This window comes from Nerophis lumbriciformis, linkage group LG23 (assembly GCF_033978685.3).
Source record: "Nerophis lumbriciformis linkage group LG23, RoL_Nlum_v2.1, whole genome shotgun sequence".
Taxonomy (NCBI): Eukaryota; Metazoa; Chordata; class Actinopteri; order Syngnathiformes; family Syngnathidae; genus Nerophis; species Nerophis lumbriciformis.
The window spans coordinates 10587792-10604756 of record NC_084570.2 but is presented as its reverse complement, the minus strand read 5'-3'; the positions used below and the strand labels follow the sequence as shown (position 1 = coordinate 10604756).

The window sequence follows — 16965 nt, the reverse complement described above, 5'->3', positions numbered from 1 at the left end:
ATATATATAAATATAAGAAATACTTGAAGTATTTCTAGCTATAAATATACTCCTCCCCCCTTAACCCGGCCCCCCGGCCCTGTGTTGTACTTACAAAGCTAGCAAGATTGCACCATGTAACAATATCCAATATTTACACCTTCAAATTGTCTACATACTCTTAGTATGACAGCACAAAATACAGAGTGTTGAATGAGTTGATTATTTGGAGTTTGGAACAAAACTTGGTTGAGAAATATGGAAGTAGTAAAAATGATCCATTGGAATTTACCGACATTGCAATTAGAATTTAAATTCTACTTCCTTTTTGCAATCTCAATTCAAATTTATGAAATTAACTTGGAATTTGGGAGACATTTTTAATCTAATGATGTGCAATGTCAGCACTTAAAGTGCATTGTGTATCTGTAATTATTTGTTGTCGATTTTATTGTATAGTGTGGAATTTATTGCAGTTATGTTACTTATATTATTTAAATTCCTATTTTTTTCAACTCGCACGTCATAAAATTAAGTTATAAAAGTACTTAAATTTGTACGTTTTCCCCTTATTGATTATTGGTTCGGGCATGGTTTTAGCACCGACAGTGTCGATGTGTCAGTACTATTTGATAACATGCAAGCGATAACACAACCCTTCCTTTTGCATACATACTTACTGACCGTATCGTCCTCAGGGCCAGAGAGCCGAGGTTGCGTGCGTCGCTAGGAGCCACACGGGGGCGACGGATGTCCAATATCTGACTTCCAGCTTTTGGAACATCGAGTAGGAAACGACCAAGAGGACCACCAGCACTTGACTCCAACATGATGTCCTGCACTCAACACTCTGGCAACATCCTGTTGGGAGATCCAGGGAACTGTCAACAACAACAAAGAATCCGCCTTACTGATGGAAAACATGTTGTTCCTCTGCATGGTTGCCAAGTTGAGGCGTGTGTGTGCATACTGTATGCATGTGCGTACAGTATGCATATGTGTGTACATTATGTGTATACAGTATGCATATACTGTATGCATATGTGTACAGTATGTGTACGTGTATATTGTATGCAAATGTGCATACAGTATGTGTGTACAGTATGCATATGTGTGTGCATTATGTGTATACAGTATGTGTATACTGTATGCATATGTGTACAGTATGCAAATGTGTGTACAGTATGCATATGTGTGTACAGTATGTGTATACTGTATGCATATGTGTGTACAGTATGCATATGTGTACTGTGCATATGTGTGTACAGTATGTGTATACTGTATGCATATGTGTGTACAGTATGTGTATACTGTGGATATGTGTATACAGTATGTGTATACTGCATGCATATGTGTGTACAGTATGCATATGTGTGTACAGTATGCATATGTGTGTACAGTATGCATATGAGGACTGTATGCATATGTGTGTACAGTATGTGTATACTGTATGCATATGTGTGTACAGTATGCGTATGTGTACTGTGTGCATATGTTTGTACAGTATGTGTATACTGTAAGCATATGTGTGTACAGTATGCATGTGTGTACTGTGTGCATATGTGTGTACAGTATGTGTATACTGTATGCATATGTGTACAGTATGCATGTGTTTACGGCATGCATATGTGTGTACAGTATATGTATACTGTACGCATATGTGTGTACAGTATGCATATGTGTATACTGTATGCATATATATGTGTACAGTATGTGTATATGAGCAAGACGACGACGCTTATGAGTGCAATTTTCTATATTTTGCATTTTATTGACGCAATTTGTCAGTGGTACAGTAGCAGTGTCCGGGCCAGAGGTGAACAGAATCATGGTGGACTATCACAATCATACGCACGATCTCTTGTGTTGACGTTTAAGAGTATTGACAAGCTGTTCAAGTGAAACCCAACAACTGTTTTTTTTTAATAAGGGTAGTTAGCGGCAATATTAAGTGGAGTTGGCAAACCATACTATAATACCTCAGATTTAAAAGCAAAAAAAAAAAAGAAATAGATAATCATCACTTGTCATCAAGTGGAGCAAAAATGTTTTTTTATGGGATTTTTTTTTTTTTAATAGTCATTGAAGATTGGTGCTGCACGTGTAAATAAGTGACGTGAGGCTGAAACTGACTGTGCTTTCTGTCTTCTACATTGTGCACATGCACATCCCATCATGTGTAAACTCCAAGCAGCTCACGTTGCGTTCAATAAAGTCATGTTTTTAAAGGTGCTGTTGACTTGTTGCTATGCATTACTACCGTCACTTGGTGCAAAGACAAGGACTACTTTGGTATATAGGGTAGGATTTTTGTTTTTACCTTAAAAATTGAACTTTATAAGCTTGCATCTTTTCCGTACAACCTCACACGTGTGAATACAGTTGTTTCATTTTGACACATTGGGCCTAAAATCTATGAGTATTATAACTATACAAAATGTCACGCACGTATAATGAACCTTTTATGTCAAAATATGCAAAAGTATCATTAAAAAACTCAGCTAGTCAGCAAACATACCAACAGTATTAAATAATAATTAAAGCTGCAAGCACCGATGGGCGGGAGAGACTTTGACGGCACATAAAATCCAAACCTGAGCAGTAATTAAAACTCTTTCGTCAACTTTTAATCAGAAGGGTTCAATCTCTCTCCTGTGCTAGTTTGAAGCCCACACGACAAACGCTCTGAGGAGATAATGTTTGAAAAAAAGTGACTGGTTTTTACAAAACTTTTGTTTTGAAGGGGGAATTGCAAACTTCCTGTTGATTTTTGCTGGGGGTTGTCAATATATTAAATGTAGGTCTAAGTGAGACCTACATAGAGGTTTTTGTTTCATGTCTCTAAGACATTCCTACTGGAAGTTACAGGCAGTTTTTGAGTTTTCTTCCTAGGAGCAGTTCTGTCTGTGTTTTCTTCCTAGGGGGCTCTAAAGCGTAATTTTGAGTTTTGGCGTTGGTTTTTTTTTTTTTATGAGAGCGCAATTTTTGCCAGTCCTGATGTGTGTGTCCAGTTTGGTGAGTTTTGAAGCATGTTAAGGGGGTCAAATTACAGCTCAAAGAGGTAAAAGTGACTGTTTTTACTAAACGTTTGTTTTGAAGGGGGAATTGCAAACTTCCCGTTAATTTTTGCTGGGGGTTGTCAATATATGAAATGTAGGTCTAAGTGAGACCTACATAGAGGTTTTTGTTTCATGTCTCTAAGACATCCCTACCGGAAGTTACATGCAGTTTTGTCTGAGTTTTCTTCCAAGGAGCAGTTGTGTCTCTGTTTTCTTCCTAGGGGGCGCTAGAGCGCAATTTTGAGTTTTGGGGTTGGGTTTTTTTTAATGAGAGCGCAATTTTTGCTAGTCCTGATGTGTGTGTCCAGTTTGGTGAGTTTTGAAGCATGTTAAGGGAGTCAAATTACAGCTCAAAGAGGAAAAAGTGACTGTTTTTACTAAACGTTTGTTTTGAAGGGGGAATTGCAAACTTCATGTTGATTTTTGCTGAAAGATGTCAGTGTATGAAATGTAGGTCTAAATGAGAACTACATAGAAGATTTTGTTTCATGTCTCTACGACATTCATACTGGAAGTTACAGGCAGTTTTGTCTGTGTTTTTTCCTAGGGGGCGCTAGAGCGCAATTTTGAGTTTTGGGGCTAGGTTTTTTGATTAGATCGCAATTTTCGCCAGTCCTGATGTGTGTGTCCAATTGGTGAGTTTTGAAGCATGTTAAGGGGGTCAAATTACAGCTCAAAGAGGTGGCCGGTATAATAATAATAAGACCTTACAATTACAATAGGGTCCTCTGTCCCAAAGGGACATTGCGGTCCCTAATTAGTGGTGCACAAAAATTGATTCACAACCAAATCATGATTCTTATTCATCCCGAATTCAAACCGATTCATAGTTTTAAAAAGTCGATTTAGAATTTTTTAAATAATTTTTTCTTTAACAATACATTTTTTGGCCATCTAAAGTTTTCCTAACCCGTTTTGAAAAAGTTTCATTGTAATTATTATACCGAATAATACATTGCGAGATTTGGTTGGAGTGGAGAATCATGTGGAATCGAGAATCGATTCTAAAAGGAATCGTCACCCCAGGAATTGGAATGCCAAAAGATTCTCACACCCTTAATAATGATTAAAACATGGCAAGTCTTCAGACAGTTTTAAAGTAAAGTTGACTGAATGTACACAAGTTTTGTTTCACCTCAATGAAGCAGAAGATAATTGAATATAATTTAAGTGTCAGGTCTGTTTTAAAGGTGTGACGTGTGCCAACTCCATCCACAACCAAACATCTGCTAATGCTTAAATTGATCAATAGAGCTTTTTTTCTTTCTTCCACGTATAGAAAAAAAGGCATTGTGTTAAATTTGATGCTATACTTTCACTTTGAAAGCAGGATCCTTTAAAGAGCCTAATAGGGTGCACAGGAGGGACACGTGCAAAATGTTTTAAATTATTCTAAAAATAGAATATAAATGATCAAAATGACTCATTGTATAAAATAGGTGGTTGTGGTAAATAAAACAATGATTTTACATAATTTATTACACAGTATAATTAGCAAAACAGTGAATTGGAATTAAGTACATAAATGTGTCAAGGCACATTTAATCATTAAATTAATTTGAAACTTTAATTAGTTGTTTCATCATTTGATGGATTGATTTCATTATTGAATTAAAAAAACACACTTTAAAAGTCAGTGGGCGGGGCTAAAAAGAAAGTAATACAATGACGGCTTAGTACGGAGCCCCTAAAGGGACATGGGGGAATTTTTTTTTTTTTTTTAGAATTTATTTATTTATTTTTTTAGACATGTATCTCGTGCGCATGAGAAACTTTTCATAAAGTTATAAAAAAAAAAAAAAATATATATATATATATATATATATATATATATATATATATATATATATATTAGAGATGCGCGGTTTGCGGACACAACCGCGGAGTCCGCGGATTATCCGCGGATCGGGCGGATGAAATTAAAAAAAATAAGATTTTATCCGCTCGCGGGTCGGGTCGGGCGGATTAATTAGATTTTTTTTTTTTTTTTGCGGGTGGCAGTTAAACCAATTCGGAAATATATATACATAGTTAAATGTTGTTACCCACATACGAAAAACGAGCAGGCACCTGCTGCATATGCCACAACAGAAGAAAAAAAAAGAAAAGAGATGGACACTTTTACGGAGCGGAGAAGGGACGCCTCGCCGGGGTCCGGGACCGAGGCCCCTTCCCCCGAGAGGGCCCCACCGGGAGCCGTAGCTGAGGCGATCCGCGAGAAGGGCCCGACGCACGTCCAGGGTCACTACCGCGCCCACCGCACCGACACCCCGCCTCGTCCGCTTTCGCCGCGGCCGGCGTCACGCGCAGCAGGTAAGCAGCTTACCTGCCCGCCACCCCCGTGGCCGGGGGCTCACTCCGCGCTCACTCTGCGCTCCGCCCGCGCAGCTTACCTGCTTGCCACCCCTGTTGCCGGGGGCGCGTAACAGGGGTCACTCCGCGCGCAGTGCGCTCACAAAAGGGGTGGGGCTCACCCTGGTTGATATAGAGAGCAGGACGGTGGCCATGGAAGTCGGAACCCGCTAAGGAGTGTGTAACAACCCACCTGCCGAATCAACTAGCCCTGAAAATGGATGGCGCTGGAGCGTGGGCCCATACCTGGCCGTCGCCGGCAGCGAGACGCGCTTGGAGGTGCGCTCAGCGCGGCTCCCATATGATTGCGCACTAGTGTGCGTCTGGGTCGTGACAGCGTGGCACGCGCAAGTCTGTGCTCCATTGGATCAGTCTCCTTTCTTTAACAGGCAAAAGCTTTATAACCTCACCATACCTGCCAACTTTTAAATCAGAAAAACCTAGTAGCCAGGGTCCAAGGGCCGCAGGCCCCGGTAGGTCCAGGACAAAGTCCTGGTGGAGGGTTCAGGGCTTCGCCCCCCGACGCAAAATGATTATTAGCATTCAGACAGGTTAAAATGTTGCTAAAACCATCACTTTTCTATCAGTCACAGTGACTTTTCAAAACAAAAATATTACAGCAAAAACCATATGGGTTGATTGACATGTTTATTCTGTAAGCTAACTTCAATAGTTTGAAATTATTTTGACAGTTAATGCCAGTTATCCTGTCAACCTTTCACAAGACTTCAATTTGTTAATTGAAAGTATAAATAGTATAAACACTTTTAACAGTATGTCGTGCTGTGAAATACAGCCGACACGCGCACCAAACACGAAGCAAGGCGATGGTGCAGGAGAACAAAGGACTTCTTTCATTTAAGGTTTGTGATAAACCATCAAACTCATTCGTTAAAAGGACTCTATAGTAATATAAAGCGAATTTTTCTGGACATTATCATGCAAGAAAAGTTTATTTTTGGGATCGCGATCACCGCGTAATGATTTTTAAAGGTTGCATTACATTATTAACTGTCCCATGTGATCAGCCAGTGCGATTGGAAGTCCATGCTCAATTATTGCCTCCGTAAATAAAACTTCGGCATTTATCACATCCAAAGAATCTGTTTGGGCGACGAAAAACGTTGAAAGTTTTCCACTTGTATCGCTAGCAACGGCATTAGACTTGTGTTTTTTTGTCCCAACGTGGTCTTTTACATCGCTAATTCCTCCGTGTCCGATCGAAAAATCTTGTCTGCACAAGGTGCAATTCGCGTAGTTTTCACCTTTTTTTTTTTTTTAAATTAATATTAGATATATAACAACGGGCGGATGGCGGGCGGGTGCAGTTCTGATCAAACGTTACATCGGGTGGATGGCGGATGGTTGACGACTTTCTGACGCGGTTGCGGATGAAATAAATTGCCTATCCGCGCATCTCTAATATATATGTATACTATTTTTATTTTTTTTAGACATGTATCTCATGCGCACAAGAAACTTTCTCATGCGCCGAGAAACTTTTTATAAAGTTATTAAAAAAATAAAAAATATATATATATATATATTTTTTAGACATGTATCTCGTGCGCACGAGAAACTTTGTTAGAAAAAAAAAAAAATTAATATTTTTTTTAGGCATGTATCTCGTGCGCACGAGAAACATTTTATAAAGTTATGAATATTTTTTAGACATGTATCTCGTGCGCACGATAAACTTTATAATGTTATAAAAAAATAATAAAAACATTTTGTTTTAATTTTTTTTAGGCATGTATCTCGTGCGCACGAGAAACTATCTCGTGGGCACGAGAACGTTTCTCATGCGCACGAGATACATGTTTAAAAAAATAAAATAAAATAAAAAAAATTTTGTGTATATATATCTTTATGAAAAGTTTCTCGTGCGCACGAGATACATGTCTAAAAAAAATAAAAAAAATAAAAATATAAAAAAATCCCCCATGTCCCTTTAGGGGCTCCGTAGCTTTGGTTTGAATCCGGGAACTTTTGAAGTCCTCCAAAACATGGCGGCAAAGGAAGACATACTTTTACTTTTTCAATAGTTGGTAGTAGACGTTTCAGACCTTGTGGAGGATGTGGACTCAAGACCTGCTGACCCAGACCATGGAGCGGTTAAAGTAGAGGATTTTATCGAAGCTGTGTGAGGTATTTCCGCACTTTCAGACCAAAATAGTGAGCAGTGCTCCTCTGCAGTTCTGGTCGAAATCCCACCGGAAGTGCAAACTCAGGAACCAATCAGGTGTTAGGACACGCCCACTGACTTGGATGGCTGACTTTGATAGGTCAAATACATTTATGATGTGCAGGTCCAGGAAATAATTAAACAAATCACCAAATAAATATTTAAATCATCAAATAATGAAATCAATAATAAATTAGAGGGATGAATAATCAAGTAAATATTAACATAAGTATAAATACATTGATGAAGTGCTAACACACAGGTCCATCTGTAATTAATTACACAAATAATGAAATATTGATATTTTGTATTAATTTTTAAATAACATTCATGAAGTGATGCGATACAGGTTCAACAATAATTCAATAAGTAAGTAAATATAATGTATTAATTAAATTAAATCATTATTTAAATAACTATAACCACATTCGTGAAGTGCAGCCACAGAGGTTCATAAAAATCATTAAATAATTCTTAAAATTGTAAAACAATTCATGAAATCATGAATTAATTACATGTATAAATAATGAATTATTGAAATAATTATAAATACATTCATGATGGTTCATGAAATGATAAAACCGATCATTTAAAGCTTGAAATAATTAATCAAATCATGAAATAATGTTAATAATGGATTATATAATTATAAAGACATTCATAAAATAAAAAATATTTAAATCGTGTAATAACTGGAATAATCAAATCAATAATTAACTACATGATTACATAGTCAATTAAATATTGAAATATAAATACATTCATAAAATAAATCTAATAATTCCATCCATTTTCTATTGCTTATCCCTTTCGGGGGTCAATTATTTAAATTGTGTAATAACTGGAATAATCAAATCAATAATTAACTACATGATTACATAATCAATTAAATATTGAAATATTATAAATACATTCATAAAGTGCTGACACGCAGGTTCGAAAATAATTAAATTACAATAAACCACTAATTAAATAACTAATCAAATATTGAAATAATTTATTAAATACATACTTAAATATACATTTGAATTAAATGAACAATGTTAAATGAATATTTAACACATTTTACGGCACATTTCAGTAATTATTGAAAGATTTCTCTCTTTATTTTACCCCATTTGACCGTCCATGAAGCCTCAGCCCTGCGTTGTCATAATTGACCAGCAGGGGGAGCAGTAGCTCTATATTTGCCCTGATTTACAAAATTACAAAACTTTTTTTTTTTTTTTTTTAAACCTTCTTCGGTGACTATATAAGAGTGACTTGCTTGGTGGTTTGCGTTAACCCCGATGACGTCATCAGTGATCTCCAGGTGCACACATGCTGCATTTACATCACATCACTTTGTGTCTATTTTCCTATCAATAGGATTGGCAGACTGATATTGCAACGCTCACAAAGACCCACTGTTCCAGAGTTTCTTCACGGTGGTGCCAAAAGGAAAAGTGCACACAGAAGCGTTGTGTAGTGGACATTTTGAAAAATAGGCTACATGTTCTGAAATGATTCATTCATTCATAGCGACATTAGACGACTCTCTGCCTTTTGATTGGCTGAGTGCTGAATTAACATTTTGAGTAGGCCTGCTATTCTCCTCCGGGACCTTTTAAGGCCAACATTTTAAGGTGCGACTGGCAATAAGTGTGTGCCGTCACGTCAACAACAGACAGCTGACATTTCATGACATTTGCTGGAGCGGCAGGACGTCTGAGAATCTTATCAAAAGGACGAATTCCTCTTTCTTCCCCAGCTCACCCACGAAACAGTTTGCGCTACTTTGCTCCCTCGTTTGCCCGCCTGCTGGAGGACAGATTCGGCTTTAACGAGAATCCCCGGCGCAGAAGCCAGCTGTTAATTGGACATTTGCATTTATGGGCTTTTAACGAGGCTAATTAGAGCCAGTGCCGTCAATTCCGGACTAAAAGCCGCTACTTTTTTCGTAGCCTTTGAAATCTACCACGTGTAGAACGGTGCGGCTAATTAATGGAGTTTTCTTTGACGGCCATAATGTAAATATCATTTTTTAAGAACAAGCAAACACACTGAATAGGTGTCGTTTGTGCTATGGCGCCATCTTTTGGACGAGTTCGCTCACTGCATTCTGTTCAGACTGAGCTATGAACCGGAAGTACAATTGCCGTTTTTGTCTTCTTGCCTTCCATAGCGTTTCTACTCGTATGGATTCTTCATTTATCAATCCAAGCAACGTTTGTAACTTTTCCATTAGAACTACTGGCCGATAAATGCTTTAAAAAGTAATATCGGAAATTATCGGTATCGGTTTCCAAAAGTAAAATTTGTGACTTTCTAAAATGCCGCTGTGTACACGGACGCAGGAAGATGCACATAGCGCCAATTAATCCTTGAAGGCGCTGCCTTTGTGTACTGGCCCAGTCACATACTATCTACGGCTTGACACACGCACTAGCGAATGCAAGCAAACCTGATCAACAGCCATACAGGTCACACTGAGGGTGGCCGTATAAACAACTTTAACACCGTTACAAATATGCGCCACACTGTGAACCCACACCAAACAAGAATGACAAACACATTTCGGGAGAACATCCGCACCGTAACACAACAGAACAAATACCCAGAACCCCTTGCAGATGCTTGTTTTCATTCAGAAATCTGTTGCACAAATAGACTAATAGTCTGGACTGAGTGAAGCTGTTTTATTTATGTTTTGTGCCTTTTTTCCCCATGCACTTTAAAGGATGGCTGTGTTTTCTACTAGTCTAGACTGAAGCAGTTTTATTAATGTTCATGAACTTTAAAGGATGGCTGTGATTTCTACTAGTCTAGACTGAAGCAGCTTTTTATTTTTGTGCCTTTTTTGTGTTATCTGCACATTTTTGTTACTCACACGTATATGTTAAGAACAGGGCAGATTGAGCCCAGTTTATAGTATACTTTGGACTGAAAGTTGTGTGCCTTCATTGTTTTTGTAGATGTTTTGAGGCATGTTTTAAAAAAAAAAAAAAAGCACTTTGTGAAAGTCAAAGTACAGTGTTTCCCATAGTTAGAGTGGGTATCAGGATTATTTCAGGGAGAGCATGACCCAAATTCTAAGCTGCTGTTTTGAGGGATGTTAAAAAAATAATGCACTTTGTGACTTCAATAATAAATATGGCAGTGCCATGTTGGCATTTTTTTTCCATAACTTGTGTTGATTTATTTTGGAAAATCTTGTTACATTGTTTAATGCATTCAGCGGGGCATCACAACAAAATTAGGCATAATAATGTGTTAATTCCACAACTATATATATATATATATATATATATATATATATATATATCGGTATCGGTTGATATCTGTATCGGTAATTAAGAGTTGGACAGTATCGGATATCGGCAAAAAAGCCATTATCGGACATCCCTAATTAGAACCAAAACTATTCTTACTTACTAAACCTTCCCATGTTTGAGGTCTGGAGGAGTGTTTTCATGCATTTTTTTAACGTGCTATTGTAATGTAATGTCGCTAGCGTCATTAGCATTAGTTAATATGCTAACATGTGTACAAGTGTCTGTTATGTTGCGTCTGACCAGTCTTCCCTCTCAGGGAATTAAAGTCACTGGTCAATCCCAAATTCTTTCAGATGACATATATGCAGAGTAAGAAGGACCATCAAGACAGAATAGGAATATTATCAAGTTTTACTCAAGCTTTAGGAGAACAGTCCACACAAATGCGGTCATACAGGCATCTCTAAATGGTCTAACATTCAAACATTCAAGAGACAACTTCTTGAATACGAAAACAGCCCCCACCCTGTCCAGAGAGGACTACAGCCTCATTGTTCTAATACAGATAAGATAACAAGTGAGTACTCCAACTCCGAAATTCCAATACACTATACCAGGGGTTCCCAAACCTTTTGACTCCGGGGCCGCATTGGGGTAAAACATTTTGGCTGGGGGCCGCACTATACATATATATATATATACTATATGTAAATGTGTATATATGTATATGTAAATGTGTATATATGTATATGTTTATGTGTCTATATGTATATATATATATATATATATATATATATATATATGTATTCACACATATATATTCCTCGCGCATTAATTGACTTAAAGAGCGCACTTGCTGCATGTCACGTTATCGATGGTAAAATGCATTTTTATACAATATGATTTGCCTGAGTGGCTAGGAGACGGTAGAAAATGGACTAGTAAGGACAACAAAAAAAAAAAAAAAAAAAAAATGTAACTTGGGACTTCCCGCGGGCCGGATTTTGGACGCTGGGGGGGCCGTATCCGGCCCGCGGGCCGTAGTTTGGGGACCCCTGCTCTATACAGACATCTGCAGACAAAGAAAGACAAGTATACAGAGTATAAATTGAAAAATACTAGATGATTTAAACATGACTATGAATAAAGAAAGAACTCTTAAACATATATGCATACTCCACAGTTAGTATTATTAACTTATAATTTCTTTTTGTACGGTTTGAGTTTCACAAAATTCACCAAGACGTCACCGTGGAATTATGGAGTCTGTTTCGCTGATTGGAGAGCTAGCTTCCGCAGCTAGTGGGTCCATGACGATGACTTATGTTTTGTTTGATCAGCCGTTTTACTGCCTTTTTATAGACACCATTCAGAAACAATAAGTTATTATAAATAAACAGATACAAACTATTCCTGTGTAATTAAATCATTTCACAACATTTATATCTGCGGTTTATAGCCATAATATATTTTTCAAAAATTTAGTGCGCGCTTAATTGTCATAAACAATAATTCAAGAGGCAGATTAGTGCGATATAAAGAGTATGACACGAAAAAATCCCACAGTTGACTATTAACCAATTGTTAAACATTTAACAGTGCCTCCAAAATCTTACAGGCTTTTTTTTTGCAGCCTAAAATGCTTGAATTCACTGCAGCTTTTTCAGAAAATTGTGGCAAAAGTTGCAATGTTTTGAGGCTGATTTTTTTCCAATAACATTGAATGAATGATTTTACAAATTTCCTGTCAATGTTTGAAGTGCTCCTGGGAACTGTAACCTCAAAAAGCACAATATGTCAACAAAAATGAGCAAACATACTCTATAGATGTTTTATTCATTTTAAACCGCACTGACTTAATAGTAGCTCATTGATAAGTTACTGAACTGTTTACATTATTTACAACTAATAAAAGTAATTATAATTACAGAAGAAAACACCACCGATGGCTGCCTCATTGTCCGCTGACTGCTGTGTTGTCATTCTACACATATGTTTTACACATGTCCATCTTAAACATGTATTTATGTTCCAACACGTTAAGAGTGTTTGTGAATTGATTGACAGCGCACATTTTCGTTGGTAAATGAGAGCTCATCATCACACTTTAACATCTCTAACATGTAAATGCTGCCTCTTTGCTAGGTCAGCATTGCAAATGAAAATCTGTTTTGAAATGTCTTACCCTGGATAAATAAAGGTTACATGAATATATAAATACATGTAAACCAGGGGTGTCCAAAGTGCGGCCCGCAGCCTATTGTCGGGAAAAAGAAAACAATAACAGTGAAAATGTAAGGAGAAAAAAAGCATAAAATCAGCTGACATTTTCAAACTAATAATAATAATATACTTTGTCTGTTAGAATAATTTTATCTAAGTTATCACAAAAACTTTGTGTTTCAATGAGTTCCCAGCGAGAAGCAAAAACATGTCTTTGAACCTCCCAAGAAGAAGGCTTGTAAAACTCCACTGTGTAGGGGGGAAGCAACATGGTGTTCTGTTTCTTTCATGTGTTGTAATCAACAGAAAGATATTGTCTGACCCAAGAACTACAAAAGCAAGGAGGAAGCAGGACCAGACTCCCCTCCAGGCACCGCTTCTTTGAACTGTTTTACGATTTTTTCTGTGAACTGTTTACGACCCTCGTCTCTTAGAAGCAGCTGTTGCCATGTGTACAGTTCCCAGAGCGTGCTGCGAACTGTACAAGAGTACAGACCAGACGTTTCTCCTCAAATTGAGCCAAATTTGAGTCTGTCTCTGTTTGATTCTTTGCTTCTTGTCCTGTTTAATAGATGTCATCAGTGTTTGAACCTGACATTGTCACATATAACACATAGCTGTTTTTAGCATTTTTTTTTTTTTTTAATGAAAAAATATAAAAATGGCCCGAGCATACTTTTCAGTATGCGGCCCTCAGTGGAAAAGGTCCAGTCAACCCTGATCTAAAATATTATAAGCTCTCAAAATAAAAACATTATAAAATAAAAATGAACCAAGTTAGCTCGTTCAATAAAAAAACTAAAAAAAAAACCGTATGAATTAATTAATTTGAGAAATTATCGCAACAATAATCAACACCGTTAAATGTGTAACAAAACTTTAATATTTGTGTACAAGCAGAATTTTTGACACAGTTATGCAATACTTATATTATTATTATAATTTTATTCTTACAAAGGAAAGTAACAGAATAATGTAAGAAAAAAAATAAAAATAAATTATATATATATATATATATATATATATATATATATATATATATATATATTACCGTATTCGCACCAGCCGAAAATGCACAATAAAGAAGGAAAAAAAACATATATAAGTCGCACTGGAGTATAAGTCGCATTTTTTGGGGTAATTTATTTGATAAATCCCAACACCAAGAATAGACATTTGAAAGGCAATTTAAAATAAATAAAGAATAGTGAACAACAGGCTGAATAAGTGTACGTTATATGAGGCATAAATAACCAACTGAGAACGTGCCTGGTATGTCAACGTAACATATTATGGTAAGTCATTCAAATAACTATAACATATAGAACATGCTATACGTTTACCAAACAATCTGTCACTCCTAATCGCTAAATCCCATGAAATCTTACACGTCTAATCTCTTACGTGAATGAGCTAAATAATATTATTTGATATTTTACGGTAATGTGTTAATAATTTCACACATAAGTCGCTCCTGAGTATAAGTCGCACCGGCCAAACTATGAAAAAAAACTGTTTTATAGTCCAAAAAAATACGGTACCTGAATGTAATGTAATGACAAAAAGCGGAAAAATATTCTAACTAATAACTTAGAACAATAATATACATAGTCACCTGTAACACAGAGCTGACAAAGGTTTGTCTGTAAATATATATAATATCTGTTTTTAGCATTTTTTTTTCATAAAATATCTTCGGTGTGTTCCTAAATGTTTATACTGTATGCTACATTATTACCCAGAAGGCTTAGCACGAGGGGAACTGTGCATGAAAATGGTAAGCTTAACAGAGAGCTCACAACAAAATTAAAATACAAAAGTAGAATCCCAAATACTACTGACCGTGCACATAACTCCAACAATCTCTAAATAATGATCTCACACCCACATACAAGCCAGACTCTCTTAAATAGTGCCCGGGTGCAACACATAATCACCAAGCAGCAGGGGTGAAGCTGCTGCAGGGACGACACACACAAAACAAGACGTGGAAACAAAATAAGAGCAGGAAGTCAACCAAAAACCCGGGAAAAACACCCTAAAACTAAACAAAGAATGACCTGGCATAACAGATCCTAACAATTTTTTAGTTCATGTAGTAGTTTTTATTAGAGATGTCCGATAATGGCTTTTTTACCGATATCCGATATTGTCCAACTCTTGATTACCGATTCCAATATCAACCGATACCGATATATACAGTCGTGGAATTAACACATTATTATGCCTAATTTTGTTGTGATGCCCCGCTGGATGCATTAAACCAGTATTTTTCAACCTTTTTTGAGCCAAGGCACATTTTTTGCGTTGAAAAAATCCGGAGGCACACCACCAGTAGAAATCATTAAAAAATGAAACTAAGTAGCCGATATTGACAATAAAAAGTAATTGTCGCAATTGTTGGATATGACTTTAAAGCATAACCAAGCATGCATCAATATAGCTCTTGTCTCAAAGTAGGTGTACTGTCACCACCTGTCACATCACACCCTGACTTATTTGGACTTTTTTTGCTGTTTTCCTGTGTGTAGTGTTTTACTTCTTGTCTTGCACTCCTATTTTGGTGGCTTTTTCTCTTTTTTTGGTATTTTCCTGTAGCAGTTTCATGTCTTCCTTTGAGCGATATTTCCCACATCTACTTTGTTTTAGCAATCAAGAATATTTCAGTTGTTTTTATCCTTCTTTGTGGGGACATTGTTGATTGTCATGTCATGTTCGGATGTACTTTGTGGACGCCATCTCTGCTCCACAGTAAGTCTTTGCTGCCGTCCAGCATTCTGTTTTTGTTTACTTTGTAGCCAGTTCAGTTTTAGTTTTGTTCTGCATAGCCTTCCCTAAGCTTCAATGCCTTTTCTTAGGGGCACTCACCTTTTGTTTATTTTTGGTTTAAGCATTTGACACTTTTTTACCTGCACACTGCCTTCTGCTATTTCCGACATACAAAGCAATTAGCCTGCTGCCACCTACTGATATGGAAGAGTATTACACGGTTACTCTGCCGAGCTCTAGACAGCACCGACACTCAACAACAACACATCATTTGCAGATTACAATTACTGGTTTGCAATAAATATTTTTATCCCAAATAGGTGAAATTAGATAATCTCCCACGACACACCAGACTGTATCTCACGGCACACTAGTGTGCCACGGCACAGTGGTTGACAAACACTGCATTAAACAATGTAACTTTACCATGAATTGATTAACGTGGACCCCGACTTAAACAAGTTGAAAAACTTATTCGGGTGTTACCATTTAGTGGTCAATTGTACGGAATATGTACTGTACTGTGCAATCTACTAATACAAGTTTCAATCAATAAATCAAAAACAAAGTTTTCCAAAATAAGAGAACAACTTCAACTCCAGTTATGGAAAAAAGTGCCAACATGGCACTGCCATATTTATTATTGAAGTCACAAAGTGCTTTAGTTTTTTAACATGCCTCAAAACAGCAGCTTGGAATTTGGGACATGCTCTCCCTGAGATAATCCTAATACCCAGTACAACTATGGGAAATACTATACTTTGACTTTCACAAAGTGCATAATTTTTTTAAATTAAAAACAACAGCTACAAAAACAATGAAGGCACACAACTTCAGTCCAGAGTATACTAGAGCATACTTGCCAACCTTGAGACCTCCGAATACGGGAGATGAGGTGGGCGGGGTTTGGTGCTAGCGGGGGGCGTATATTGTAGCGTCCCGGAAGAGTTAGTGCTGCAAGGGGTTCTGGGTATTTGTTCTGTTGTGTTTATGTTGTGTTACGGTGCGGATGTTCTCCGTTTGGTGTGGGTTCACAGTGTGGCGCATATTTGTAACAGTGTTAAAGTTGTTTATACGGCCACCCTCAGTGTGACCTGTATGGCTGTTGATCAAGTATGGTTGCATTCACTTCTATGTGTGTAGA

General features: G+C 37.1%; 1 protein-coding gene across 2 annotated transcripts in view; it reads left to right on the top strand.

The window, feature by feature from the left end:
* tubgcp3 (tubulin gamma complex component 3) overlaps nt 1-2364 on the top strand; it is a 34181-nt gene extending 31817 nt beyond the window's left edge. The window contains exon 23 of one of the 2 annotated variants that reach the window (XM_061985140.2): nt 678-2364. In XM_061985140.2, coding sequence (XP_061841124.1) covers nt 678-744 — 67 coding nt within the window. In that variant the 3' untranslated portion in view covers nt 745-2364. The remainder of the gene's footprint in view (nt 1-677) is intronic. The other variant, XM_061985139.1, reaches the window with a different exon arrangement.
* The last annotated feature ends 14601 nt before the right edge of the window (nt 2365-16965 follow it).